Raw genomic sequence first — 27,904 nt, forward strand, 5'->3', positions numbered from 1 at the left:
TGATATGTTTCCCCCCCACACACGTTTATTTTATAAATTTCCAGTTTAATTACAAACATTTCATTATCACCGATTACACAAATTTTTAGAGTCATTGTACCAAATTGCATGTCATATTACACAATCCGTTATATTATTCCTTCACTCTATTCTTACATGCTTTATCCAATTATATACCCTTAACCATCTTACATTCTGTATTTTTTGGTCTTTATTTAGTAAAGTTAAACTCAGATTGTCCATTTGCGCTAATTCAAGAAGTTTAGTTATTAGGACTTCTTTCGAGGGAGTTTTATCTGTTTTCCATTTTTTAGCTACTAGAATTCTCGCAGCTGTTACAATGTATACTAGTAGATATGCATCTTGTTTAACACACCCCTTCGGGATTGCATTCAATAGATAAATTTCCGGTAGTAAAGAGACATCTAGGTTTAGTATTTCTAAAATAATACTTTGTACCATTTTCCAATATTTTTGCATTATACCACAACTCCACCACACGTGGTAAAAGGTCCCCACATTAGTTTTACATTTCCAACAGGCATTTCCCCTGATATGTTGGTTTTCTGCATGAAGGGGAATGATTCCGAATGCAAGACCAACTCACATGCCGGGTGGAAGGCTAGGCTAGATCCTTCGTGAACAGAACAGCAGCTCCGGAGGATCAAATCAAGGGTTAAATCTAGGGCCAGCATCCTGTTTCCCACAATGACCAACAAGATGCTGCCAGAAAAGCCCAAGCCCCTAGCAACTGGTATTCAAAGATAAACTGCCTCTGAAGATGGAGGTGCCGTTCACAACTATGCATGGCTAACAGCTACTGATACATCTCTCCTCCATGACTTTTGTCTCTATTCATATTTAGATATTTATACTCCACCTTTTTTCTCCAGTGGGGACCCAAAGCAACTTACAACACCGTTCTCCCATACTGTTTTTATAGTCAATGCCGCCCCTGTGAGGTTGGTAAGCCAGAGAGAGAGAGTAACTGGCACAAGGTCACTCAGCGAGCTTCCATGGTATAATCGGGATTCAAACCCAGGCCTGTCAGAGCCTAGTCAGGCATTCTACTCATTATACCTCACTGGCTGTCAAAGCAAAACTCATACAACATGAACAAACATTTCTTCACATGATTTACAGTCCGCCTTTCTCACTGAAACTTGAGGAGGATTACAGAGTGTAAGTCAACAGGATGGTACATCCAATAAGCAATGTAATAGGATAAGGATTGTCCTCCTGGTATCAAACTGGTGAGAGGGGCGTGTTGCAAGAGGTGCCGGTGGCTACCGAAGAAGGCCCTGAAAGACTCTTAAGAGGGGGGGAGTGGCAGTTAGGGATCCCCAAAGGGCAAGTTGGGTTTTCCTCGAACAAAGCAAATTCCCCCTAACCTCTAGGTGGAGTTGAGCATCGCTCAGCTGTTTGCTGGCTAGGTAAACAAGCAGGGAGTGAGAGCAGGCAAAGAAAATCGCAAAAGCTAGACAAACATCTGCAGATCCACTTAATCGGGATGTGGAATTTAACATTTGCCGGGCACATATTTCACTATGGGGTGGGTTTTTTTTGCTTCCAAGTACAAAATACCTATCCCCCTGACACATATTTCACCACAATACAATCTCCTAAATTTCATTTACCAGGAATTTCCCCCGTAACATCCTTAATGAGTCCCCACGTTCCTCCAGAATAGGGGCGGTGCAAAACTCAGTTATATATTTTACACAACTAGATCAACAAACTTGGTAAAAAAAGTAGCTCAAAATTCAGTTTTATGTCCACGTATACCAAACTCAGTTTACATACTAATATAAAATATAACTGTGATAAATAAATAAAATAAAAATAAATAGAATCATAGAATCAGCGTTGGAAGGGGCCATACAGGCCATCTCGTCCAACATAACAACTGCCCGCCCAGCACAGACCGAAGGTTCCCCACAGTGACCAACCCGCTGCTGGTGTGACCTTGGGTTCATCATAAGTTCTTTCAGAGCTGTTCTTTCAAGGGAGTTCTCGAGAGAGCTCTCTCAGCCCCACCTACCTCACAGGGTGTCTGTTGTGGGGAGGGGAAGGGAAAGGAGATTGTAAGGTGCTCTGAGACTCCTTTGGGTAGTGAAGGGCGGGGTATAAATCCAATTTCTTCTTCTTCAAATGATTCCAGGAAGTGCACAAGCAGTGTATACAGCCAACAGTCTTCCTCCTGTCATTTCTCCCAAGCAACTGGTATTCAAGAGTACACTGCACTTGAACATGGAGGTTCCATTCCTATCATAGCTTGATAGCCATAGAGTCTTATAATCTGTGGTACTCTAGTCCCTGTTAAAGGCAAGCCACTCTCCAGGGTCTTTTACATCATCCACTACTTGATCCTTTAACTGGAGATGCTGGCGATTGAACCTTGGACCCTCTGCATGGTAAGCAGATGCTCTGCCACTGAATCAAAGCCCCTCCCTGATCTGTAACCATTTCGCTCTCGAAGTTGTCAGTGGCACTGGGAAAGGGTGCTTACGTGTTCAACTTTTCCTCACCGTGCTGCATTCTCAATTTAAACAACCCCCTCTTGAAGACTTCCAGAAGGCAAATTTTACATATATCTGTATGTTCTGTGCAAACCTACTGGAAACAAATGCAATCAATGCATACAAATCTACAAAGGCCTCGGCCACACGGGCAGGAAAATGCGGGGGGGGAGGCGTGGCTGTTTGCCCCGGAGCAAACTAACGCACGACTGCGCGATCAGGTGTTGGGTTGAGGTCCCGTCGAGCTCCCGTGGTTAGGGGGGAGGTGCCGATCACACGACGCGGCAAAGAAGCGGAGCGGAGCGGCAAATGGGGTTGTGTTTCTTTTTTTAAAACTGAAATGTGCGCATACTCCATTGGGTGCTTGTGCGCATCCGTGGAGACTGGGAAAAAAAACCTTTTTGCGAGGGGACATGGGCGGGCGCCGGAACTACCACCGGAAACGCGATCAGACGCCCGCCCTTGCCCCATGGTTTCTGGAAACTAGTACCTCCAAGGTACTAGTTTTTTACCCCGCATCTTCGGCGGGAAGCCTCGGGTGCGCCACGGGAGCTCTACGCTTCCCAGATGTGGCGGTGAGATCGCGCCCGGAAAATCCGCCTATCTTCCGTCTCTCTAGCGTGCCTAATGCTCCGTGTGACCGGGGCCAATGTTCATTTATGCTGAAGTGGGGGATGGAGACCAGCAAAAAAGACGTTTTGAACTGTGCTGGAAATCTACTTCAACAGCAAGAAGCGAGCCTCATTACCTTGCGGTTTATGGAGCCTGACTCGAAGAAACCAGACAATTAATCTGTCCACCTTATGGGCAGGAGAGCGGCAAGTCATTCTATAGAGATGGCCAACCCGGAAGCCAATTACAGAAGGTGTAAACCGCTGACAGTGCAGGGGGCTCCCGGATGGCTGGGAACAGGCAAAAAGAATAATAGTGAGAAGGAGAAATTAGCCAAGCTTTGCCCTCCACAGTTTCATATACCACTTTGTACAAAGACAACTGGTAGCAATGACAGAGCCTGTAATCCAGTTTGGTGTAGTGGTTAAGTGCCAGTTTGGTGTAGTGGTTAAGTGCACGGACTCTAATCTGGGAGAACCGGGTTTGATTCCCCACTCCTCCACTTGCACCTGCTGGATGACCTTGGGCAAGCCATAGTTCTGGCACAGCTGTTTTTGAAAAAGAGCCGTTTCTCCCAGAGCTCTCTCAGCCCCACCTCCCTCACAGGGTGTCTGTTGTGGGGAGGGGAAGGGGAAGGAGTTTGTAAACCGCTCTGAGACTCCCTTGGGTAGTGAAGGGCAGGGTATAAATCCAATCTCTTCTTCTTCTCTTCTAATCCATCTTGGAGATGTGTGCCACTGCTATTGTGTAACAGAAGGGGCTATGGATCCAAAAGACCCCTGCTTGAATTCCGCCTGCACCACCAACTCGCTAAGAGAGCGGTCCTAAGCAGAGAAAGTCAGAAGAATGTCTCGTGTTTCACGTCATTCGATGGGTCTCACTCCCTGGAAAGTGTCTTTAAAATGGACTTAGGCAAACCTCTTTCTAAGCCTCAAAACCGCCCCCTTCCCAACAAGGCGGGTGGGGGGAGGGACAAAAACACTAACTTAACTTACAGAGCTGCTGTAAGGATGGCTGTGAAAGTACATGTCGTGCTCTGACCTTTTGAAAGTACTAAAATAAATGCTAAGTATTATTATTAATTATGATTGACAACAGATTAACAGCAGCAGGAAAACATGGCTAGCAGGCAGAGCGGCGGAAATTAGCATATGTATACAGGTAAGCTGGAAAACCATTGCACCGACTCCCTCACCCCACCTGTTCCCAGCACGGGGAAGGGGGGGACTGTTGAAACACAAAAGGGAGGTTTGATTCATTCCCATCCTCACAGGAGAGAAAAAGACATTTCTTTCGCAGGCAATAAAAAGGGTCAGTCAGTGCCAGTGTCCTCTTTCTTCTCGATCGTCTTTAAGCTAAAACCGTTGCCACATTCGCTTCTATAGGCACCCGTTAACGAGACACGAGAAGGCGGAAGGGTTGGGAATTGTACGCGGCGGCGGGCTAAATCACCACACGGGGCACTCTTAAGAACCACTTAAAGCTTCACATTTTATCACTCCTTTGACAAGCGAGAAACCCTGTGCTATTACCCTCACACACAACACACACACACACACACCTCCAGTCTTCATGCTCTCAGGTACCACTAACGCCTCGGAGTGAGCACACATTCCCGCGGTACAACCCTTAAATCAGAGATGGCAACAGCCACGTCTTAATAAAAATAACGGAGCGGCTGGCAGAAGCGAAACCTTTCCACTAACTCACAGCAGCCGGCTTATTAGCACTTTAATAACCATCCCCTTGCATACGCTGAGCTTACACTATTACGGGGGAAAGGTGTCAATAGCTGCCCCCTTAAGCGTGAGGAGGTTTTCTATGGGGGAATTTCAAGGGCTGGTTGATCAAAGCCCCAAACCTTCCACTAAAAGAAGAAAACCCTCTCCACTCTTCCTCAAAATGTTTCTTTTTCCCAAGCAGGGCCTCATGGGGCTTGGGAGACATAAAGGAGCTACCTATTACCGAGTTAAACCAACACGCTTGGCACTGTTTCCTCTGACTGCAGTGGCTGTCCGATATCTCAAGAGGAAAGGCAACTTCCCCAGTGTGAGCTACTGGAGATTCTTTTAACTCGAGATGGCAGAGAAGAAGAATAGGGTTTTTATACCCCACTTTTCTCTACCTTAAGGAGCCTCAAAGCGGCTTACAGTCATTTCCCCTTCCTCTCCCCACAACAGGCACCTTGTGAGGCAGGTGGGGCTGAGAGAGTTCTGAGAGACCTGTGACTGACCCAAGGTCACCCAGCAGGCTTTGTATGGAGGAGCAGGAGAAGAAAAAGAGTAAGTTTTTATACCCTGCTTTTCTCTACCCTGAGGAGTACCAAAGCGGCTTACAATCACCTTCCCTTCCTCTCCTCACAACAGGCACCTTGTGAGGCAGGTGGGGCTGAGAGAGTTCTGAAGGAACTGTGACTGGCCCAAGGTCACCCAGCAGGATTTGTGTGGGGAATCAAACCTGGTTTCTCCAGATTAGAGCCCGCCACTCTTAACCACTGCACCATGCTGGCAGGAGCTATACCACTCAGCCACGGACCCCGGTCCCAAACGGCCCATCTCTGAAGCCACTCATAACCTGTGAACAAACCAAGGCTTTGTCATAAAGGTTTCCGAGAAATCGATGTGTCATCCTTCTCTACCCTACTGGGAACTGAGCTCCAAGGTGCTGCTTGGACACCATCTCGGCCTTCTCCACTTCACAGGCTAGTGTGAATGCAGGAAACACAAGTTCAAATTGTTTGTTATAAAGACCACTGAATGGCCAGTCTCTTAGGGTCAGGTCACACGGACATTTAGTGCGGGCTTCGCTGCTGATCCCTCGCACATTAAAGTTTCCTATTCACATTGACAAACCCGCCTCCGCACCGAAGCGGGCTGAGTCCAGCGTTTTTCACTCTTTTTATCCGCGTTTTCTGACACCCGTTGGAACAGGTGTTTTTCCGATATCTCGCGCTTTGTATCCGCGGTTTTGGTATCTGGACAGCAATCCACCGTGACCGCGCTACCCTCCCCCCCTTTTTTGTGTTTCCGGTTTAAGTTAAGCGCATGTGCAAACAGGTGCTAGCTTTTATTTTGGTCTTTTTAGTTTGTATGTACGCCCAAGCGCATGTTTAACCCCGTTTTCTTTCTCGTTTTCCTTTACGTCTTCGAGCACGTGTATTGACAGTTTGGTAACGCCGATATTGCTTTTTCAAGCCGTAATTCGCCCATGCGCATGGGGAGACAAGTGCATGTGCAGGGTTTTTTTAAAAAACCCCGTGCCGCCGCAGGGGCGGCGCGCTGTGTGATCAGTACTTTGTGCGAGTGAAGCGGAAGACAGAGGGACCGTCTGACCACCTCCAAGCAATATAAAATGTCGCGGATAGAAGAACTGCGGGAAAACTAGCGCGGTAAGAGGTCCGTGTGACCGCAGCCTAAGTCTGCCCTACCACAAAGGTAATTTTGGGGCCAAACTGCTTCCTGGTCACAGAGGCCACAGAAGGTTTCCTGCTCCCCCAGCGCACCAAATCTCACAAGACTTTTACAAGGATAAATTGGGATAGCCTTACAATTCGCAGCTCTGATCTTCTTCGAGGAAGGGTACAAAAAAGTGACAGATCAGAGAATAGAGGAATGCCAAGAGATCTCTCAGCGACAGGCCTTAACGCTACATCAAAATTACAACCCATCAATGACCTTGCAACTGAGCAAATACACTTCCCCCTCTGGTTACGCTTGACGGAGGCGGCAAAAATGCACCCGGTCGGGATTCATGTCAAGTCCATCTCTCTTTAAAAGCCTCCGCTCTCTATGCATCAAGTGGCAAATATAATTCAAATGTGTTAGGGAAATTACTCAACCTTACAAGTCCTCCCGGACTGCCCTGTGCATTTCAGCTAAGGGAGCTGGCTGCTGAGAGACAGGTTTGCTATGCCCCGGTGAGCAATTCATCCATTTTGCTCCAGACGGGGAGCCCTCATTATCCCTTGCAACCTGTGGCAATGAAGATAAGAAGAATAACACAAAACCTCGCAGGCGAGTCCCTAACAAAGCCAGAGAGGCTCTGAATTCCCGCAAATGGGCCTTAAATCTGTCAGCGGGGTGCAATGTGACCATCCTGGATTTTCCAAAGCGATTTGTTCCAATTTCCTGCTGCCCGCCCCTTTCTTCCCTGATTACAAGTTCCACGCCAGAGACATTACATTGTACACTCAACAGTCATACAGAATAAAGGCAGGTTTAAAGCTTGAATGCAAAGCGTTTTTCAGAAAGGTTAAGATCTTCTGGATCCAACCAAAGGTCCAGTATTCCTCCCCCCTGTTGCTAACAGTGGCCGGGAAGCCATAAACCGAGCCCAAATGCAAGAGCCCCCACCCCATCCTCAGCGTTTAGTACTGAGGTAGGCTGCCTCTGAAAATGGAGGCTCCATTTGGCATCCCACCAACAGTGACAGGTCTACCGTGGCATGAATTTAATATATATATATTTTAAAGCCACTAAAGGCAGCGGCCAGTACTGCAACGTGAGGCAGAGAATTCCATGAGTTGATTATGCGTTGTGCGAATCCGTATTTCTTTATGCCTGTCCTGAATCTATGGCCAATCAACCTCATTGGGTCACCCTGACTGGATTTCTTTTGTCTCTCCAAAGCATCGGCAAGAAGAAAGGAAAAGACGTATGGGTAACTGAGGGGCGACATGGGTATATGGATCAGGAAATCAGTGCACGAACGAGAGACAGGTAGAAGAGAGAGATTGGATTTATACCTCACCCTTCACTACCCGAAGGCGACTCAGAGCGGATTACAATCCCTTTCCCTTCCCTTTCCCTTCCCTTCCCCACGACAGACACCCTGTGAGGAAGGTGGGGCTGAGAGAGCTCTCTCCAGAACTGCCCTTGAGACAACAGCTCTGATGGAACTTGTGACTGACCCAAGGTCACACCAGCAGCTGCATATGGAGGAATGGGGAATCAAACTCGGTTCTCCCAGATTAGAGTCCGCATACTTAACCACTACACCAAACTAGTCCTCATTTACAAACTCCTTTCCCTTCTCCTCCCCACAGCAGACACCTTGTGAGGTAGGTGGGGCTGAGAGAGCTCTTTCGAGAACTGCTCTTTCAAGGACAGCTCTTGTCAGAACTATAGTTTGCCCAAGCCCAGCAGCTGCAAGTGGAGGACTGGGGGATCAAACCCGGTTCTCCCAGATTAGAGTCCACGCTCTTAACCTCTACACCAAACTGGCTCTCCAGAAGCAGCACAGATCCCACCCCCAAATACTGTACCCTAAAACAACATACATGCCACACATTTCTCCTCAGAAGGGACCCAAAGCCGCTTACAATATTGTTCCCCTCTCCTCCATTTTATCCTTACAAGAACCCCGTCAGGCAGGTTAGGCTGAGAGCGTGTGACTCAGCCCAGCATCATTCAGTAAGTTTCCGGGGCAGAGTGGAGATTCACACCTGAGTCGTCCAGATCCTTCCTCGCCTGACAACCCTCACCACTACGCCAGACTGGCTTTCCTGCATCGGAAGTGGAGTGAAGCCGTGGGAATCAGTGACCCAGGAAAATAGCTGGAACGCAATACGCCGGCCCAAGTATCAACGGAGAGGAACGCAATACGCCGGCCCAAGTATCAATCCGCTCCCCAGTAAAAAACCTCTTAAGAGCTTTTCTGGCCAAGGGCCAGGGTCTTCTCCATTCTGCAAGACTCACCGCCTTCCCATTATCCCGTCTGGCTGAAATCTCAGAAAAAGAAAACCAGAAAGCAAATCGACCGTCTCAAGTATGAGACTAGAATTAGGCATCGCTTGGCTCCGCAGGGGCCGGGAAGCCACCAGATTTGCAGTGTCTCCTCCAACGTCATCCCAGCGACCCTGGGGAAACCCTTCCCTTGTCTCAAAGGGCCTGACCAAATCCTGGCCGAGCCACTCTAGGAAGCAGAGACCCATGCCAAATCACGCAGGGCTACACCCAACTCCTTTCCCCACAACAGCCCAACTGCTCTGAGGTCTTCCACAGGCAAAGCAAGTCACACCCCCATCTTGTGTTTATTGCTTTCTAGGCTGGCTTACTGGGTTGGATCTTACCAACTTTTCTGTTGGCAAAAGAGAAAGAATGGGGTCCCTTTCTACTCCCGAAAAGGCTGTGCCAGGATAAGAACATAAGAACATAAGAGAAGCCAATGTTGGATCAGTCCCATGGCCCATCTAATCCAACTCTCTGTCACACAGTGGCCAAAAATACCAGGTGCCATCAGGAGGTCCATCAGTGGGGGCAGGACACTAGAAGCCCTCCCACTGTTGCCCCCCCAAACCCCAAGAATACAGTGCACCCCTTGCCGCAGACTGAGAGTTTGTTTCTATACCTTGTGGCTAATAGCCACTGATGGACCTCTGCTCCATATGCTTCTCTAATTCCCTCTTGAAGCTGTCCATGCTTGTAGCCGCCGCCACCTCCCGTGGCGTGAATTCCATGTGTGAATCACTCTTTGGGTGAAGAAGTACTTCCTTTTATATATGTATATAATAATAATATTGCTTTGGTATCACACTCAATCTTTTCCCTCACTGACAGGGATCTTTTCATGTAACTTTGTAACACTTGTTTATCTCAATGCCATATATGTTCACTGTTTCACTCCAGTCTGTTATGACTCTCAGACTTTCCTTTAACTTTACTTCACTTAAACTTTACTTTACTTTTCCTATACATTCAGCTTTCAGCTCTCTTTCTCACTGAACAACCGCAGCTGTCCACTTCTAACTGCTTTAACACAATACTAACTAACTTTCTCAACTGTCAACCTGTAACTGAAACTACTGACTCACATACTCATCCACCCAGATTCACTTACAAAACCCCTCCCCCTCTCTGTCAACCACCAATCATACCACACTTGCCTCTCTCAACCACTCTAGTCTATCACAGCTATGCAACCAAACTTTTAAAGACACACACAAAAAACAACAACAAGGAATCATTACACTTATAAACCTTGATCATGTCACCCCTCAGTCGTCATTTCTCCAAGCTAAAGAGCCCCAAACACTTTAACCTTTCTTCATAGGGAACGTGTTCCAACCCCTTTATCATTCTAGTTGCCCTTTTCTGCACTTTTTCCAATGCTATAATACCCCATCAGTGTGTATTTAGGATCACGAGACACACTGAAGAGCATAAGAACTGTGCTGGATCAGACCAGTGGTCCATCTAGTCCAGCATCCTGTCTCACAGAGTGGCCAACCAGTTCCGCTGGAGGTCCAGCAAATAGGCACAGAGGCTGAGGACTTCCCCTGTTGTTGCCTCCTGGCACTGGTGCTCAGAGGTCGACTGCCTCTAAATGTGGAGGGTCTCTTGAGTCACCATGGTGGAAGCACTGATAGTCCTATCCCTACATGAATCTTTCTAATCCCCTTTTCAAGCCATCTATACACGTGGCCACTGCTTTACGTCCTCTGGCAGCGAACTCCGCATTTTAATCACTCGTTGTATACAGAAGTATTTCTTTGTGTCGGTCCTGAAAAGCCTCCTGGGACAGGCACTGTAGGGAGGAGGTGAATCAGGTGAGAAAGTGCAAAAAGTTCAAAAAAAAAAAAAAAGCTGGTAGGAGCCAACCCACTGATTTTAATGCTGTACATCAACGCGGAGATGGGGGGTGGGGGGAACGATGAAATAATCCTTCCTGCAAAACACGAAATAATCATCCAGGCAACAGCGCTCTTGAATATTTGTTTTAAAAAGCAAATGCTGGGGGGGGGGGGGGGGTCTGCCCCAAGGGGCATTTGAGGCAGCACACAACAAGGAAACACACAACAATATAAAACCAGACTGAAAAGGCACACAACAGCAAGGAAAATGTCACTGAAAAGACAGCGCCCAGAACACAGATCACACAGAACAAGAGCCACAACTAGACAAGAAGGGAGAAACACGTGGTCTGTTCTTCCAGAGCCAGTTTGGTGTAGTGGTTAAGTGCGCTGACTCTAATCTGGGAGAACTGGGTTTGATTCCCCACTCCTCCACTTGCACCTGCTGGATGACCTTGGGCAAGCCATAGTTCCGGCACAGCTGTCCTTGAAAAAGAGCAGCTTCTGTCAAGAGCTCTCTCAGCCCCACCTGCCTCACAGGGTGTCTGTTGGGAGGGGAGGGGAGGGAGGGGGAGGGAAGAGAAGGGAAGGGAAAGGAGTTTATGAGCCACTCTGAGACTCCTTCAGGTAGTGAAGGGCGGGGTATAAATCCAATCTCCTCTCCTCTTCTTCCTCCAGTAGAGAGCCAGTTTGGTGTAGTGGTTAGGAGCGCAGACTCTAATCTGGGAGAACCGGGTTTGATTCCTCACTCCTCCGCATGCAGTTGCTGGTATGACCTTGGGCAAGCCATAGTTCCAGCACAGCTGTCCTTGAAAAAGAGCAGTTTCTGTCAGAGCTCTCTCAGCCCCACCCACCTCACAGGATGTCTGTTGTGGGGAGGGGAAGGGAAAGGAGTTTGTAAGCTGCTCTGAGACTCCTTTGGGTAGTGAAGGGTGGAGTATAAATCCAATCTCCTCCTCCTCCAGAGTCTTTAATTTTCCTCTAAAAGCCAAGCACCCATAAGAGGGATCTGGGTCAGGGCAGCAGTGGGGCCTCCCTTTCCCCCTAGCGGCATGCAGGTCACAATTCTGATTGGTGAAACAGCAACGGAGCAGGGGAAAGTTTGCCCTGTGTGCGGCCTCTGCAGCATTTTCGAAAAGATTAAGTGACACATTGGGGGTATATCCAGCCGCAGATTCCCATGTGGTGTGGCCATTTGGTGCCATCAAGACAGACAGGTCTAAAAACAGTGTCAGGTTAAGAAGCCCCCCCCCCAAAAAGGAGTTTCAAAGCTGGGGGGGGGCAACCATGGAAAAGGCCTTCCACCTGAGAGGTGCCTACCCCACCCCCAGAGGCAGTGGGACCCCACGAAAGGCCCCCGGACGAAGTTCTCAGCTAATGGCCATAATCATGCGGGACTCTCGTGCTCAAACGCTCACACTCTCACACCGCTCCAGGAGCATTTCACAGGATGTGAATTTAAAAAGTCCCCGAGTGAATTAAGAAAAACAAACCCTAAAATCTCCTTTATTATCTCCAGTACTTTATGGCAAGTGTCTTATAATGAATTCTCCTTTTACCACCTGCTGGAAAACACTAGGAGGGAGCGCTCAACGTCGGAGCCTTGAGCGAAAATGAGTCATTTACTTTATTGCCAACGTGGGCAGAAGCATATAGTTTACCGGGAGGGGAAGGGAGAAATCTTTGCTTTTAATGCTCTGCTTGCCTTTTTGCCATAGATAAGGTGTATGTGGGAAAGTAATTAATTTTCAGCTTTTTATTTAAAAAATACGCACTCACACAAGGACCCGAGGTCACACAGACACACCAGCAGCCTAAAAATATCGGCTGAACTCCATTTTATTTCCGCCCCTTGAAAACGTTCTCGCCTTTTTACATATCCTCAAAGCCTTTGGGTTCAGTGCCCGGCCTCGGGCCAGACACGCACCCCCCCCCCCCAAGTTTCAGTTCTGCATTTTTAGAAAGACTGCTTCACAGGGCTATTATAAGGACAGGATGTTGCACTGAACACCCAAGTTGCAATTCACCAAGTCCCCATTTGAAATACCGCCAGTCCCACAAACCTACTAGGTAGCTTTAAGAAAGCCCCTCTCACTCTCAGACTCCTTTTCCCAGTCTGTGATACTGGATAATGCTGGCCTACCTTGCAGGGCTATTGTAAGGATTACAGCAAGATCAAGTGCGCAAAACATTTTGAACACTCGAAAGCGCTACCCAACGTGCACAGTGCTACGACGATTGTTTAGCATGGTGTTGAGCCGAACCTTCCCTGCCCAGAGTTTAACTTCATATACTTCCCATCCCTCTGTGAAGAGTGCTGGGGGGGCTGATCCCTTCTCAACAGTATATCCCTTTGACTCTTAAAGCACCCCACCCACTCAGAGTTGTTAGGGTGCTTAGGACAAACCAAAGAGTAATCAAAACGGCCTCCCTCCGCCACCTACCCCCATGTAGTGCATTTGAAACATTCTTATACACTTGCATACATTCTTTCAGCAATCTCCACAATTGCTCTGCAAGGTAAGACGCCGCTCCTGTCTCCTTTATGTTGCAGACGAGAAGCATGGAGCAAAAAGACAGAGCGCAGAAGCGTAGCGTGCCAACATGCTGAGTTTGTTAGTCAAATTACGGGAATACAGGCCTAGGCAAAACTATCAGCAGCGACAGTTAAATGGAACCTCCAGGTTTAGAAGCAGTGCACCTTGAGATTCCAGATGCTGGCACAGCCACTGGCCAGGCTGTGTGAAATGCTGGCGGAAGGAGTTTCTTTTTCCTCTTCTGGCCTGGGCGCCATCGCTGTGGTGGCATCGAGATGCGCAAGTTTATGAAACCCGGAAAGGTGGTCCTTCTTCCGGCCAGGCATTATTCAGGCCAGAAAGCCATGATCATCAAGAACATTGATGGTGGTACCTCAGACTGGCTATACAAGCCATGCTCTGATGGCAGGAATTGACCGCTACTCATGCAAAGTGACAGTCCAAGATCGAGTCCTTTGTGAAAGTCTATAATGACAATCACCTGATGCCCACAAGGTATTCTGTTGATATTCCCCTGGACAGAACTGTTGTCAACAAGGATATATTTTTGGGGGGACCCTGCACTGAAACTCAAAACACAGAGAGAAGCTAAAGTGAAGTCTGAAGAAAGGTACAAGACAGGCAAGAACAAGTGGTTTTTCCCCCCCAGAAGCTCAGATTCTAAATTGCATGTAGCTGCACCAATAAATGCTTTTTGGGAAGAGAGAGACACAGAGAGAGAGACCAACCAGATGCCCAGGACACAGAGATGAGGGAGGAGCTATTAGCTTCACACCCTGCTGGTAGACTTCCCAGAAGCAGGGCTATTTTTGGACAGGAACGCACAGGAACGGAGTTCCGGCTGGCTCCCAAGTTGGCCACACCCAGCAGGAACTCATTGGCATAATAGGCCACACCCAACAGCTGGAACTCATTAGGATTGGCTACATTAGGGGGGTGTGGCCTAACATGCAAAGGCGTTCCTGCTACCAAAAAAGCTCTGGGTTTTGACCACAAACAAGGGAAACAGAATAAGAAGCAAACGGTGGGTGTGGCTGGATGACCACACTTCTGGTAACATGGGGGTGCGGCTTAATATGCGAATGAGTGGTGCAGTCAGGGGGTGTGGCCTAATATGCTGAGTTTCTGCTGCTGGGCATGGCCTATTATGCTAATGAGTTCCTGCTAGACGTTTTCTACAAAAAAAAGCCCTGCCCAGAAGCATCCGGTGGGCAATAGGATGTTAGACTAGATGGGAATTTTTGGTCCAACTCAGCAGGGCTCTTCTTATGTAGAACACAATGAGATGTGAACTGGGTATTCCCCCATCTCACAGCAGGCAGCCCAAGCAGCCATCACACCACGACAGCTTCCGGATCTTTTCCTTCCAAGAGCCCCTCCCCACATGTCATTCTTTCTTGATTGACTCTGGATTGCTACGAAACGACACAGAACACACACCTCCCCCCCCCCCCCCCCCCCCCCCCCCCGAGATGTAAAATTTCTGGATATTTTGAAGCTCGGAAAAAACCCCGTTTTTTCCCCGTTTTTTTTCGGGGGGAAACGGAAATTTTCGGAAAAATTGAAAAAAATGCTACATTAGCATTTCTTTTGTCTTTTCTAGATTGAAAGTCATTCTGTTACTTTAGGAACATAAAATATGACTATGGACATTTTTACTTGGCATGAAATTATCACAACTAGCATATTAAAAATATAGTGTACCCAAACAATTATTACAAACAGAATACCTACCCACATGCAAAAACAAAACTGAAACCTTTTTATTTTCTTCTGACAATCGCACCTCCTAAAGGAAGAAATGCATCTTGTTCTTGCATTGGAGAGTTCAGTTTGTAACCTAGGACTTGCTTGTCCTCAGTGCACAGAAATTAGATCAATCTGATACCATTATATATTTTAGAAATGATTTGGAAAATATTTGAACACCTTGTCTTAAAATATTTTATTTATCATGTTAAAATAAAACATTCCATAATCAATTTATTTTATTTTATTATTTTCCGGCCCTTTCCCCCCCCACCCCCCCCCCCCCGGCAAGATTTTCTCTGTACCTTTTCAGAGCATTGCAGATGGAATGGAAAAGAGCTGACTTGGTGCTGGAATCAGGCCTAGGCGGGCTCCCCGCATACCAGAAGTGCTCATCGGCTGACAAAATACACACCTGTACAAGAAGCTATTGTGGGCAACATTTCATATCAGCTATGATTGATTGTTTTCTTAACAGGGGGGGGGGGGAGAGAAACCTGCACCATTACAGAGAAGAAGAAACTGCCAAGATCATCAGACCCATGACTAAACATTACAAATAAAACGACGAAGCTATTATCTCACTTGAAACACAAGAGACTCAGGAAGGCTGCTAAGATGTACAGGGATAAATTATATTCTGCCTGGTAAAACATAAGAACATAAGAGACGCCAATGCTGGATCAGGCCAAAGGCCCATCCAGTCCAACACTCTGTGTCACACAGTGGCCAGAAATACCAGATGCCCTCAGGAGGTCCAGCAGTGGGGCCAGGATATTAGAAGCCCTCCCACTGTTGACCCCCCCCAAGCACCAAGAAGAAGAAGAAGAAGAAGAAGAGATTGGATTTATACCCCGCCCTTCACTTGGAGTCTCAGAGCGGCTTACAAACTCCTTTCCCTTCCCCTCCCCACAACAGACACCCTGTGAGGTGGGTGGGGCTGAGAAAGCTCTGACACAAACGGCTCTTTTTCAAGGACAGCTGTGCCAGAGCTTGTGACTGACCCAAGGTCACATCAGCAGGTGCAAGTGGAGGAGTGGGGAATCAAACCCGGTTCTCCCAGATTAGAGTCCGCACACTTAACCACTACACCAAACTGGCTCTACACCACTACACCAAGAAGACAGAGCATCACTTGCCCCAGAGCCCCTATCTATACCTTGTGACTAATAGCCACTGATGGATCTCTGCTCCATCAGTGCAAACAAACACATGTAGGCACACGCAGGCACACGCACGAAAGCTCCAACCCTGAGGTCCCCACGCACGTGCTCAGAAAACAAGATGAATTCCCACTGCTGAAGGAAAGATGACTCACGGAGGCCATTTTGAAGGTCAACTTCCCCGAGGGTGCCTGCCACACTAATAAGATCAAACTACGTCGGTGGGGAGACGAGGGGAATTAAACACCACCCGTGTATGTTTTCAGACTGGAATTCAGGAAGCAGAGTTCAGGGCTTACGGACAATGTCAGACTAATGCCAGCAGAAAGCCAAAAGACCCTCAGGAGAAGCAAAAATAAAACAGGAGCCACATTACAAATCTTTCCACATCGTTTAGTATCATTTAATATCCTAAGTGCATTCCTCTTCACGAGTAATTATAAGTACTGAAACCGCCAGCACTTTGACACGACCCACTAGCAGCTCCATCAAAGACTTCCGTTCCCCATCTAATATCTATTCAAAACTAGTTATTACAAACTGCGTGACAGAAAACATCCACCATGCTAGCTGGCAGGTGAGGGTCAAATCGGAATGCCGTCAATTTGTGGCAAAGAAAAGGGGACAGAAACTGAGAAAAGGTTTGGAGGCAGTGAAGTCTGAGGAGATTTTTTTTTTAAATACAAAGAAAGAAATTAAATATTTTCTAGGAGCAAGTGAAGTCTGGAGCCTACTGGCCATAGCTACGTCACAGGGTACCTAACTTCATACATTACTTCAGTGTTATGGGAAGAGGGCTGTCTCTTCTGAATCTACTGCAGACCAGGGGTCATTTCCTGCAGGAGCGCACAGGAGCAGAGCTCCGGCCGTAAGGAGCCCAGGGGGCGGGCACATGCAACAAGCCCCACCCCCTGCTCCCAGCAGCCCTCAGTCAGAGCAAGAAGCAACCAGGTAAGTTGCAGAGCTCCCCCCGGCCCCTCAGTCCAAAACAGTCCAGTGGCACCTTTAAGACCAAGCTTTATTCAGGTACAAGCTCTCCTTCCTCTGCGAGGACAGATCTGCACGTGTCCTCCCCCCCCCCCCAAATAGCTAGCAATCCAAAAGAGTCCAGTGGAACCTGAGTGGTGGGTGTTGCCTTCTGACACACGTCCGGTGATGTCAGGGGGTGTGGCATATGCAAATAAGTTATGCTAATGAGTTATGCTAATGAGCTCCTGCACCTCTTTTTCTACAAAATGACCCCTGGTTACACCTCTAGTGATACTTAAAGAGACCTACAGGGCTACTGCACTAATCTAACCTCATCAGATCTCAGAAGCTAAGCAGGGTCAACCCTGGTTAGCACTCGGATAGGAGACCGCCAAGGAAGTCCAGGGTTCCTCTGCCAAAGCAGGCAATAGCAAACCACCTCTGTTTGTCTCTTGCCTTGAAAACCCTGTGGGATGGCCAGACGTTGGCTGCGACTTGACAGCGCTTTCCACCCACCAGGGTGACTTCGGCACGGGCACCATGCACAGAACTGCAATCCAGCCCATAAAACACATGATTTCTTTAGCCAGTTGGCATCCACAACTTACCTGCTGGTGTTGCCTGGCCCCTGCAGTGATAGACTTCGCAACAGTGTCAATGAGTTGTTTGCACATGATCTACGACCAAAGAACAGCCGATGGTTACTGGAAGCTTACGCCAGTTTCGCAAATCGAAAATGTCTTTGACCGGGATAGTCCCAGGCAAGCCCGATCTCATCAGATCTCAGAAGCCAAGCAGGGTCAACTCTGGCCAGTACTTGGATGGGAGACCTCCATGGAATACCAGCAGCAGGGAGGTGGGGGCAGGCTTTATTCAGCCACCTCCCTGAATATCCTCCAGGCCCCCAGTAGGGGTCAGTCACCAGAGGTCACCATGACTTCCAGGTGCACACGCACGCACGTGAGCGCACGCACATATGAAAAACACACACACACCCCAAATGTCTTTGCATCTTCACACCCAATCCCTTCTTTATCAAACTTCTGGATGCAGTGAATGTAAGGTATCGGTCCACCAAGCAGTCACTTCAAAACTGAAATGGATAATCCCCAGAAGATGTCTTAAGTAAACACTCAGAGGTGGGATTTTTTCCTATCACAGCCGTAAAGAGAGGCTCTTAACCTTCACCTACCGGGTGACGTTCAAAGAGATCGAGAAACATGGATCCGGTGAGTGGGCTGTTGCGCTTTGTCAGGAAGAAGTTCAAAGCATCCCTGTACACGGTGGTCACTCGCTCCAGATCCAGGCTTCCGACAGTGGAGGCCTATAAAGAGAAGGCATAAAAGGATGATGATGATGTGAGTCAGGTTGACATCGCTAAGACTTGGCAGATTTATTCAGAACAGCCCATGGTGGGGGTTCCTTTATGCCGCAGAGACGTAGTCCATGCCTGGGAAAACTTGCAATCCAAACAAATGGACTTAAGCGCAGAACGCAACCTACAGCGTGGAATTTTGCATCTCCAGAATTTCAACTTTAACAGAGTACTGGTTCTTATGGCTGGATTGGGCCACCTTGCACTGATCACATCCAATGTGAGAGTTCTGGACCTGGGAAATTCAAGTTCGTCCCCGCTCAGCCACGGTGCTCACTGGGTGACTTGGGGCCAGACACTCAGTATGACCTACCTCACAGGGCTGTTGTGAAGATAAAATGGAGAAGGAAGAACCAGGTACACTACCCTGAGCTCCTCTGAATGGGCATGACAAAAACATGATATACAGACAGATAAAAGCTTGATCAGATAAAATAAAGTAGGTAAGACCCTAGACACCCTGACCTGGACAGCCCAGGCTACCCCGATCTCATTAGACCTCGAAAGCTAAGCAGGGTCAACTCTGGTGACTATCTGGACGGGAGACCAGCCAAGGAAGTCCAGGGTTGCTACACAGAGGCAGGCAATGGCAAACCACCTCTGAACCTCTCTTGCCTTAAAAACCCGACAGGGCCACCAAAAGTTGGCTGCGGCTTGACGGCACTTCCCGCCACCACCAAGAAACTAGACAGATGTGGCTAGCAAGACTGGTGGAGATAACCACGCATGGCTGCCTTAACCTCTGTGGAGGAAGGGTGGGATGGAAATGTGACTGATCCTCCTGTATCAATCAGTTAAGCTGGGCCAGTCTGAGAGCCAGTTTGGGGTGGTGGTTAGGAACATGGACTCTAATCTGGGGGAACCGGGCTTGATTCCCCCACTCCTCCACATGCAGCTGCTGGCGTGACCTTGGGTCAGTCATAAGTTCTTTCAGAGCTGTCCTCTCAAGGGCAGTTCTCGCGAGAGCTCTCTCAGCCCCACCTACCTCACAGGGCGCCTGTTGTGGGGAGGGGGAGGGAAAGGAGATTGCTAACCGCTCTGAGATTGCTTCGGGTAGTGAAGGGCGGGGTTTAAATCCAATCTCTTATTCTCCTCTTCTCTTCTTCTAATGAAACCCCAGACAGTGTTTCCCCATCTTCCGAAGTGAGGTGGGTGGTGACCAGAAACAGGGCCTTTTCGGTGGTAGTGCCTCAGACGTGGCACTTACCCACAAAGATTTGCTTACACTCAGTCATTTGGGAGAAGTGAAAATATTTCTTTTGGCTGGGGGTTTTCTTAATATCAGCCTACCAGCGGATGGACACCTTTGCTGAGATCCCATTATTGCCATAGCTTTTTAAAAAACTGTAGTCAACTCCTCATGGAAACAGATCTTCAGCGGCAGCCAGAAACACATCAACTCTCGCGGAACGTTAATTAAGCAAATTAATCAAAACAGGATCTCCTCACCAGAGGTGCTTGTGTGCTCTTCTGTTGGTATTTAGGCTTCTTCTCCAGCTCCACACTTTGTGGGTCCACTTCACTGGCTAGATTTCCCTTCAACACTCGGAAGATATACAGAGATGCACTGTGGAAGAGACAAGAAGGCATCAAAGCCTTGAAATGGGTTCTTCACCCAAAGAGTGATCGACACATGGGATTCATTGCCACAGGAGGTTGTGACAGCTACAAGCATGGACAGCTTCAAGAGGGAATGAGATAAGCATATGGAGCAGAGGTCCATCAGTGACTATTGGCCACAAGGTCTAGATAGGAACTCTCAGTCTGGGGCAAGTGACGCTCTGTCTTCTTGGTGCTTGGGGGGGGGGCGACAGTGGGAGGGGCTTCTAGTGTCCTGCCCCCACTGGTGGACCTCCTGATGGCACCTGGTATTTTTGGCCACTGTGTGACAGAGTGTTGGACTGGATGGGCCATTGGCCTGATCCAACATTGGCTTCTATTATGTTCTTGTGTTCTTAGAATGGAAGCTGCTCTCGCACAGGAACGAGGTGCTTCGTCATACAAGCTGCAGAGATGAGAGAATTTTAGCCTTCTCAAGTTCTCTCGCTGTAGAACTGGGAAAAGCTATGTGCACAGAACGAGACTGGTAAAATTCTCTGCAGTAGTTGAGAGAGGAAGATTCCCTGGACCACAGCGAACTGCAGTCCTGAAGCACACATACTTGGAAATAAGCTTCACTGAAACCAATGGGGTTGGAGTTGAAAATACAGCGGGAGTTAAAAATACAGCCTGTCTACTGCAGGTGATCGCCGTGAGACTTCACACATGAGTTCGGGAGTTCCCACAACCTCATGCTCTGCAGGGCTGCCCTTGCGGAGGATTCGGAGATCACACGAAGGCCAGAGAGCATGAGCCCCCTCACCCTCCCCACACGTTCCGTGGACCCATGGAGCTGTTAGGTGCACCGAACCAGAGTCCACAACGGATGCTGCCTGCAGGTTTCCTCTGAAATCATGAGGACTAGGAACTGGTGGTTTTAATTGGGAGCTGGAAATCTTTGGGTGCCAGCCACCGGGATTTGTTCCTGGTGGCTGGCAGGGCTGAGAGTATTTAAAAAGAGCGCAAGAGAGTCTCTGGCTCATCTGCCAGAATGGCCCACCTGAAGCAGTAAAGGGCCACCGCGGAGTCACTCTGTCTGCAAGCTCGCTTCACCAGGCTTTCCAGATGGGCGTGCAGTTCCTCCCGGAGGGGGGCCACATTTTTGCAGTACTGCTTGGATCTGCACAAATGATTCCTGGAAGCCGAGACAAACACCCCGCAATGTCATCAACACGCAACAGAAACCCCCGGCACAGGAGGCCTTTCCAAAAAGTCTGAGGCAGGCCATCAACCAAAGGATATCGTCCCCCACCACCCCATGGCCCAAGAAGGCACAATGGGGATGGCACCACCCACCCTCCAAACATCCCCAGCAGCTAAAGCCTTCAGAGGAGCTCTGACTCATCCCTGCGAGCCTTTAAACACAGCACGAGACTCAGGGCCTACGCATATGCCCGTGATTCTTTAGAAAAGCCACAGCATGTAAGCAGTGGCTGCAGAACTCTGCTCTATGAGGGGGAAAAAACAATACAAAGCACGTCTCCAAGGCCATATGACTTGGGAGTACACATGAGCAATGTCTGATGAGCTTTCAGAAGCCAGAGAAACGTATGAAGAACAATGAATAGATGGTACGTTACACCGCGCAAACTTGCTTTGATGTCGGTGGGGATTTCCCCGAAATGTTGGAAAGGGTGTCAAGAAATTGGCGACTACGCCCACTGTTGGTGGAAGTGTGTAAAGATAAAAGATTTCTGGCTGAACATTTTGTCCACAATCCAGTTGATCACCTCGGTGCGGATCCCACTCTTACCGGAGATCATATTTTTAAATACATGGCCACCAGATTTAAAAAACAGATCACATAAAGCGTTAATAGCAGTCTTATTGGATGCTGCTAAAACGGCAATTGCATCATGCTGGAAGGATCACAGGGCGCCTAATGTGGAAATGTGGTATAAAAAATTGTGGAACCACTATTTAATGGATGCAGTATCAAATAAACTAAACATCTCTTCCCAATATCCTATTCAAGACACCTTCACTCCCAAATGGTTCCCGATTTTAGACAATTTATCATCGCAACACTTCCTCTCCTCCGAATGGTCCCAATTTCATAAATGGATTTAAAGTTTCCTTCAGTTATTATGCTTTCATTTTTTGCTTTTCTTCTTATTGAAATCATTCGAAAATCCTACATACTCAGTTAATCTGTTATATACTTCACATGGTTACGAGTTGCATAATTTTATATATTATTGTTAGAAGGTTTAACAAAGGTTTATGGATAATTATTCTCACACACACACACACACACGCACATTGGTAACAATGTGGAAACCTTGCTTGAAAGTTTATATGTTGGATTTATTGTGTTATTTCAAAATGTTTCATCTGCATATCTGCATTTGTGTATTTCTAATATAATAAAAATTATTATTTAAAAAAAAGAAAGAAGAACAATTAGAGGGGAAGAGTGACGACGCTTTTGCCCTCTGCGTGGCTATGTTGAGGAAGAGGAGGGGGAGAGTGGGGAATCAAACCCGGTTCTCCAGATTAGAGTCTGTCAATCTTAACCATCCAGAAAAATAAATCCTCCCAACACCACGCTGACAGAAACCGCATCAGCGAGCAGGCAAACACGAGGCGGTGCGTCTCCCAACTCCCTTTACACCTCTGGTAAAAAATGTAGCACAGGTCCTTAAAATAAATCTCCGGTGCGCCAAAGAAAGAATGGCTGGTCATGAGGTGCTCGGCTCCTGAGTCACTTCAGAATTGCCCCAAGCAGGGACGAAGGATGACCAAGTACTATTTAGCAAGCCACTGGAAAAAAAAAATTCTAGATTATACTTTTGAAAAAGAGACACCCGCAAAGGTATCCAACACTACTCCTCGTCCCATGTCCTCTGTTTATTTGTTTATTTGATAGATCCTCCAGGCACACTCTCTCAGCCTAACCTACCTCACAGGGTTGTTGTGAGGATAAAATGGAGGAGAGGAGAAGCCGCGTTGGGTCCCCATTATTTCTTGTCAAAGAAATAATAAATAAATGAATATGTTCAGGGGCAGGAGACCTCTGATTAGCCAGAAGCCTGGCAAAAAGCATCAGGGGGTGGCTATCTTCACGATCTGCTCACGAATTTCTTCACGGGCATCTGTTGCCACTGCTGGAGAAAGGACGAAGAACTAGATGGATACCAATCCGATTGGACGAGACAACAATGTCTGAACGAATCTGTGGCCTCTAACAAAAAACATTTGTAATTTTATCACCTCCACGAAAACCGTTAAGGGGATAGAAAACCACACTTTCAAAGATGGACTGCATACCAAACCCTCAACTAATGTCCCTGAAACTCACGTGAAGATGTCAGCCGTCTTGCGGAGATAATCTTGCTCTTGTTTGCTGGCCTCAGAGCTCATGCTCTGCTCAATCACCAACAGCAGAGGGTCAATGATGCCGAAGACGAGGGGGTTCTCTGCCTGCTTTGTAAGGAACACCTCCACTAGATCCAGAACCTGCAAAAGGAAGACGGAGCGGAAACGGACAAAACCAATGTGAGCGGCAGGCATAAGGAAAATTGAGAGAGGATACTCATGTACCCAGCAAGGGGTATGTACATGTGAATCAGGGTCAGTGGCGTCTCGCAGGAGATGTTCAGAAGACTGGGCCTTCTTTACTGCCTGGATCAGTGTATCACAGCTTGTTATGAGACTGAAAGCAGCCGGTGGCCATGAAAGCCAGATAAGGCAAGGGAAGATGAGACCCAGATTCAATTCCCTTGTTTGGCTACTGACTATACAGCTACTTATTCCCTCGAGAGCCAGTCTGGTGTAGTGGTTAAGTGCGTGGACTCTAATCTGGGAGAACCAGGTTTGATTCCCCACTCCTCCATTTGCAGCCGCTGGATGACCTCGGGCAAGCCATAGTTCTGGCAAGAGCTGTCCTTGAAAAAGGGCAGTTTCTGTCAGAGCTCTCTCAGCCCCGCCTACCCCACAGGGTGTCTGTTGTGGGGAGGGGAAGGGAAAGGAGTCTGTAAGCCGCTCTGAGACGCCTTTGGGTAGTGATGGGCGGGACATAAATCCAATCTCTTCTTCTTCTCTTAGCCTAACACTCCTCACATGGGCGCCGTGTGGATAAAACCGGAAAGGCTAGAAATCAACAAATACAGAGATGCAGCATTCTCATCATGCGGTATGGTCTATATTCTGACTATCTACGCATCCTTACAAAAGCTACACCCCTGTGTTGAGTAGATTGAACACTCTGTGGATTGGATCCGGTTGGAACCAGCCTCTCTTTGTTAACATCACTCCCCCATTCTGTTCTATATATAAATCCCGGCCTGATGGATTTACATTTCCATGCAGATGCAGAAGTTCTGAGTCAATGAAGGTTTAAGTTAGAACGAATTTTCGTTCACCTTTGAGGGGCCACCGAACTCCTGTTCGGTGTGTGCGGTCCGGGGGGGGCCCTGCGTACAAGTTAGTTATACACAGTAACTAAAAACTTTGTGTATAACCTTCTTTGCTAATTTTTAAAAAATGCTAGTTTTTGCTTTACTGCTGCTGGAACGTTCATATATTTTCAGATTCTTGTTATCTCGTATGGCGAAGAGCCCTGACCCGCTGGACCCCTATTAACTGCCCGAGTCGATGCCCTCCTTTATGACGTCTGAAGTACTTCTTACAGCATCTGAAGCAGACCAGCGATACCGACACATAACTTAAAGTTGTATTTATTATTTATATGTATTTTGGAATTTTATCTGTTGTTAGCCGCCCTGAGCTGGCCTCGACCGGGAGGGTGGGATAAAAGTTTAACAAATAAATAAATAAATAGTATTATGGGCTATTTTTTCCTGTTTCAATTAATTGTTAGCTGACTTGGGTATCAACAGACTGAGAAAGCAGAATGTAAAATAGTAATTGCTACCCCTTAAACTCAGGCAAGTACAGGAACAGAAAAGCTGTCCCAGAAGTTTAATACTGGTTTTTTTGGGGGGTGGGGGGGGAGAATTGATGGATGAGATTGGCCCCAGCCAATTGCACCAACTTTGGTTTCAGAGAGGGCTCATTCACACATGGAAGTCGGCCGTTAATGCCACAGCCAGAGAATGCTGTACATATAAGAACATAAGAACATAAGAGACGCCAATGTTGGATCAGGCCAAAGGCCCATCCAGTCCAACACTCTATGTCACACAGTGGCCAGAAATACCAGTGCCATCAGGAGGTCCAGCAGTGGGGCCAGGACATTAGAAGCCCTCCCACTGTTGACCCCCCCCCCCAAGCACCAAGAAGACAGAGCATCACTTGCCCCAGAGCCCCTACCTATACCTTGTGGCTAATAGCCACTGATGGACCTCTGCTCCATATGCTTATCTAATACCCTTTTGAAGCCGTCCATGCTTGTAGCACCCACCACTTCCTGTGGCAGTGAATTCCATGTGTTAATCACTCTTTGGGTGAAGAAGTACTTCCTTTTATCCGTTCTAACTCGACCGCTCTGCAGTTTCATGGAGTGCCCACGAGTTCTTGTATTGTGAGAAAGGGAGAAAAGTACCTCTTTCTCTACCTGCTCTTTCCCATGCATAATCTTATAAACCTCGATCATGTCACCCCTCAGTCGTCTTTTCTCCAAGCTAAAGAGCCCTAAGCGCTTTAACCTTTCCTCATAGGGAAAGTGTTCCAACCCTTTTATCATTCGAGTTGCCCTATCACCCAGGCTTTAAGCACATTCATTATTGCCCATGCTTCATCATCCATGCATCACTCTTCAATGACCCTTCACAGCTTCTCATGTGCTGAAACTGGGGTAATGGATTTTTTGCACTGGTTTGCTTCTTAGGAGAGAGTCATGATCCCATTTACTAATTAGCAGTGAGGCTCTAAGGCACGTTCCTTCCAGCAAATGACAGCTTACTTGCCATCAAGTAGTTAAGCAAGTCCTCTCTATTACATAAGCACTCACTGACCCCTAGAGGCCAACAGTTAAAATAATCCTATGCGAAGCCCGATCCTCTGGTGAGATCCAGCCACACAGAGGAGAACCATTCAGAATAAAATAGATTTGGCACTCCGCCGGGAGCAAGAGAGGCCTGCAGTTTTGCAGAAACCTCCCCAACACCAGCTCGGTAGGTCAGTTTCCCTATGGGGCAGAACATTACAATTAAGAACATAAGAACATAAGAGAAGCTAATGTCGGATCAGGCCAATGGCCCATCTAGTCTAACACTCTGTATCACACAGTGGCCAAAAACACCAGTTGCCATCATCAGGAGGTCCAGCAGTGGGGCCAGGGCACTAGAAGCCCTCCCACTGTTGCCCCCCCCCCAAGCACCTAGAATACAGAGCATCACTTGCCCCAGACTGAGAGTTCCTATCTATAACTTGTGGCTAACAGTCACTGATGGACTTCTGCTCCAACTGAAACCCCCAACCCCAACTTTCAATTTAGGACTCTGGTTGGTCTGATTTAGGAGCTGCGGTGGCTCAAGTGGTTAAGACGCTGAACGGCAGGCTGTGGAAGGTCGGTAGTTCAGCAGTTCGAGACCCGAGTGTGCCGCATGATGGAGTGAGCTCTCGTCTCTAGTTCCAGCTCCTGCCAACCTGACCACGGAAATGTCTTCGGACAGCGCTGGCTCTTTGGCTTTGAAACGGAGATGAGCACCGCAACCCTAGAGTCGGATTCGACTGGCTTTCGAGCAAGGGAACCTTTACCTTTACTTTTGGTCTGATTTAACGACCTAAATAGCCCAGACTAGCCCAAGCTCCTTACAGAGCAGAAGCTAACCAGGGCCGACCAGGGCCAGTCCTTGGATGGGAGGCCACTAAGGAAGACAAGGGCTGCTATGCAGAGGCAGGTAATGGCAGACCACCTCTGCTTGTCTCTTGCCTTGAAAACTCCGTGGTCTAGACTGAATCTAGATGTTCCCCATCACTTTCAGATGCCAACCTAATTTTATCCTCCCCTTGCCCCCTTGTCAACTTTTCTTAACCCATGGTATTTCATTTTTAGCTGTTGTAGATTTTCCGGGTTGTCTGGCCGTGGTCTTGGCCTTGTAGGACCTGACATTTCGCCAGTAGCTGTGACTGGCATCCTCAGAGGTATAACACAGAAAGATGGAGTGCTCTCGGTGACTGCATTGAGCAGGGGGTACTCCATCTTTCTGTGTTATACCTCTGAGGATGCCAGGCACAGCTACAGGCAAAACGTCAGGTCCTACAAGGCCAAGACCACAGCCAGACAACCTGGAAAATCTATAACAGCTAATGAACTCCGGCTGTGAAAGCCTTCAACAACATATTATTTCGTTTTTGTTCAGCTGTTCCTTGGAAACCACATTTTAAATTTATCTAATTTTTAGAAAAGAAAACTCCATGGTCCTGAGGTTACCCGGAGTCGATTGTGACTTGGCGGCACCTCATTATTAACTACAGGTGGGACTGGGCCATATTGCTGCTCTTTCGAAGCCCTGGGGAAGGTTAGCTACTTGCTCCATACACCCCCCCACCCCACGCTCTTTGAACCAAGTGCTATGGGGCAAACAGACATGTAGCACTCCAGAGCTGAAGCCCAGAGCTTGAAAACCTTGATCGGTTCCAGCAAGGCTGCTGGGGAGGCTGCTTCACAAAAGTTGCTTGGCAGGTGGGGGGGCAGCCTCCCCCCCCCACACACACACACCTTGGGACTTACCAGGCCTCTCTTATCATTTCCAGAAAACTACAAAACCCACAGAAACTTTGTACTAAGCTCAAGGGTCTCCCGGTGCTTATAACACGAATAGCTGCGGAAACAGATGTTATTTCAGAGTTCCAGAAGCTTCTACCTCGTCTATGAAAACACATCTAGCCCACCGTTTTGCACC

The 27,904-nt window shown here is 47.9% G+C and overlaps 1 protein-coding gene and 1 pseudogene across 1 annotated transcript in view; one reads left to right on the forward strand and one right to left on the reverse strand.

Moving 5' to 3' along the window:
- MYBBP1A (MYB binding protein (P160) 1a) overlaps nt 1-27,904 on the reverse strand; it is a 78,374-nt gene that overhangs the window by 21,339 nt on the left and 29,131 nt on the right. The window contains exons 19-23 of the mRNA XM_015428536.1: nt 23,395-23,552; nt 21,094-21,228; nt 19,944-20,061; nt 18,312-18,443; nt 17,728-17,796 (exon numbers count right to left, since the gene is read on the reverse strand). Of these exons, the coding sequence (XP_015284022.1) occupies nt 17,728-17,796; nt 18,312-18,443; nt 19,944-20,061; nt 21,094-21,228; nt 23,395-23,552 (612 nt within the window). The remainder of the gene's footprint in view (nt 1-17,727; nt 17,797-18,311; nt 18,444-19,943; nt 20,062-21,093; nt 21,229-23,394; nt 23,553-27,904) is intronic.
- On the forward strand, nt 13,514-13,902 carry LOC107125137 (annotated as a pseudogene).

The sequence above is a fragment of the Gekko japonicus genome, unplaced genomic scaffold (assembly GCF_001447785.1).
Source record: "Gekko japonicus isolate JY-2015 unplaced genomic scaffold, Gekko_japonicus_V1.1 scaffold677, whole genome shotgun sequence".
NCBI lineage: Eukaryota > Metazoa > Chordata > Lepidosauria > Squamata > Gekkonidae > Gekko > Gekko japonicus.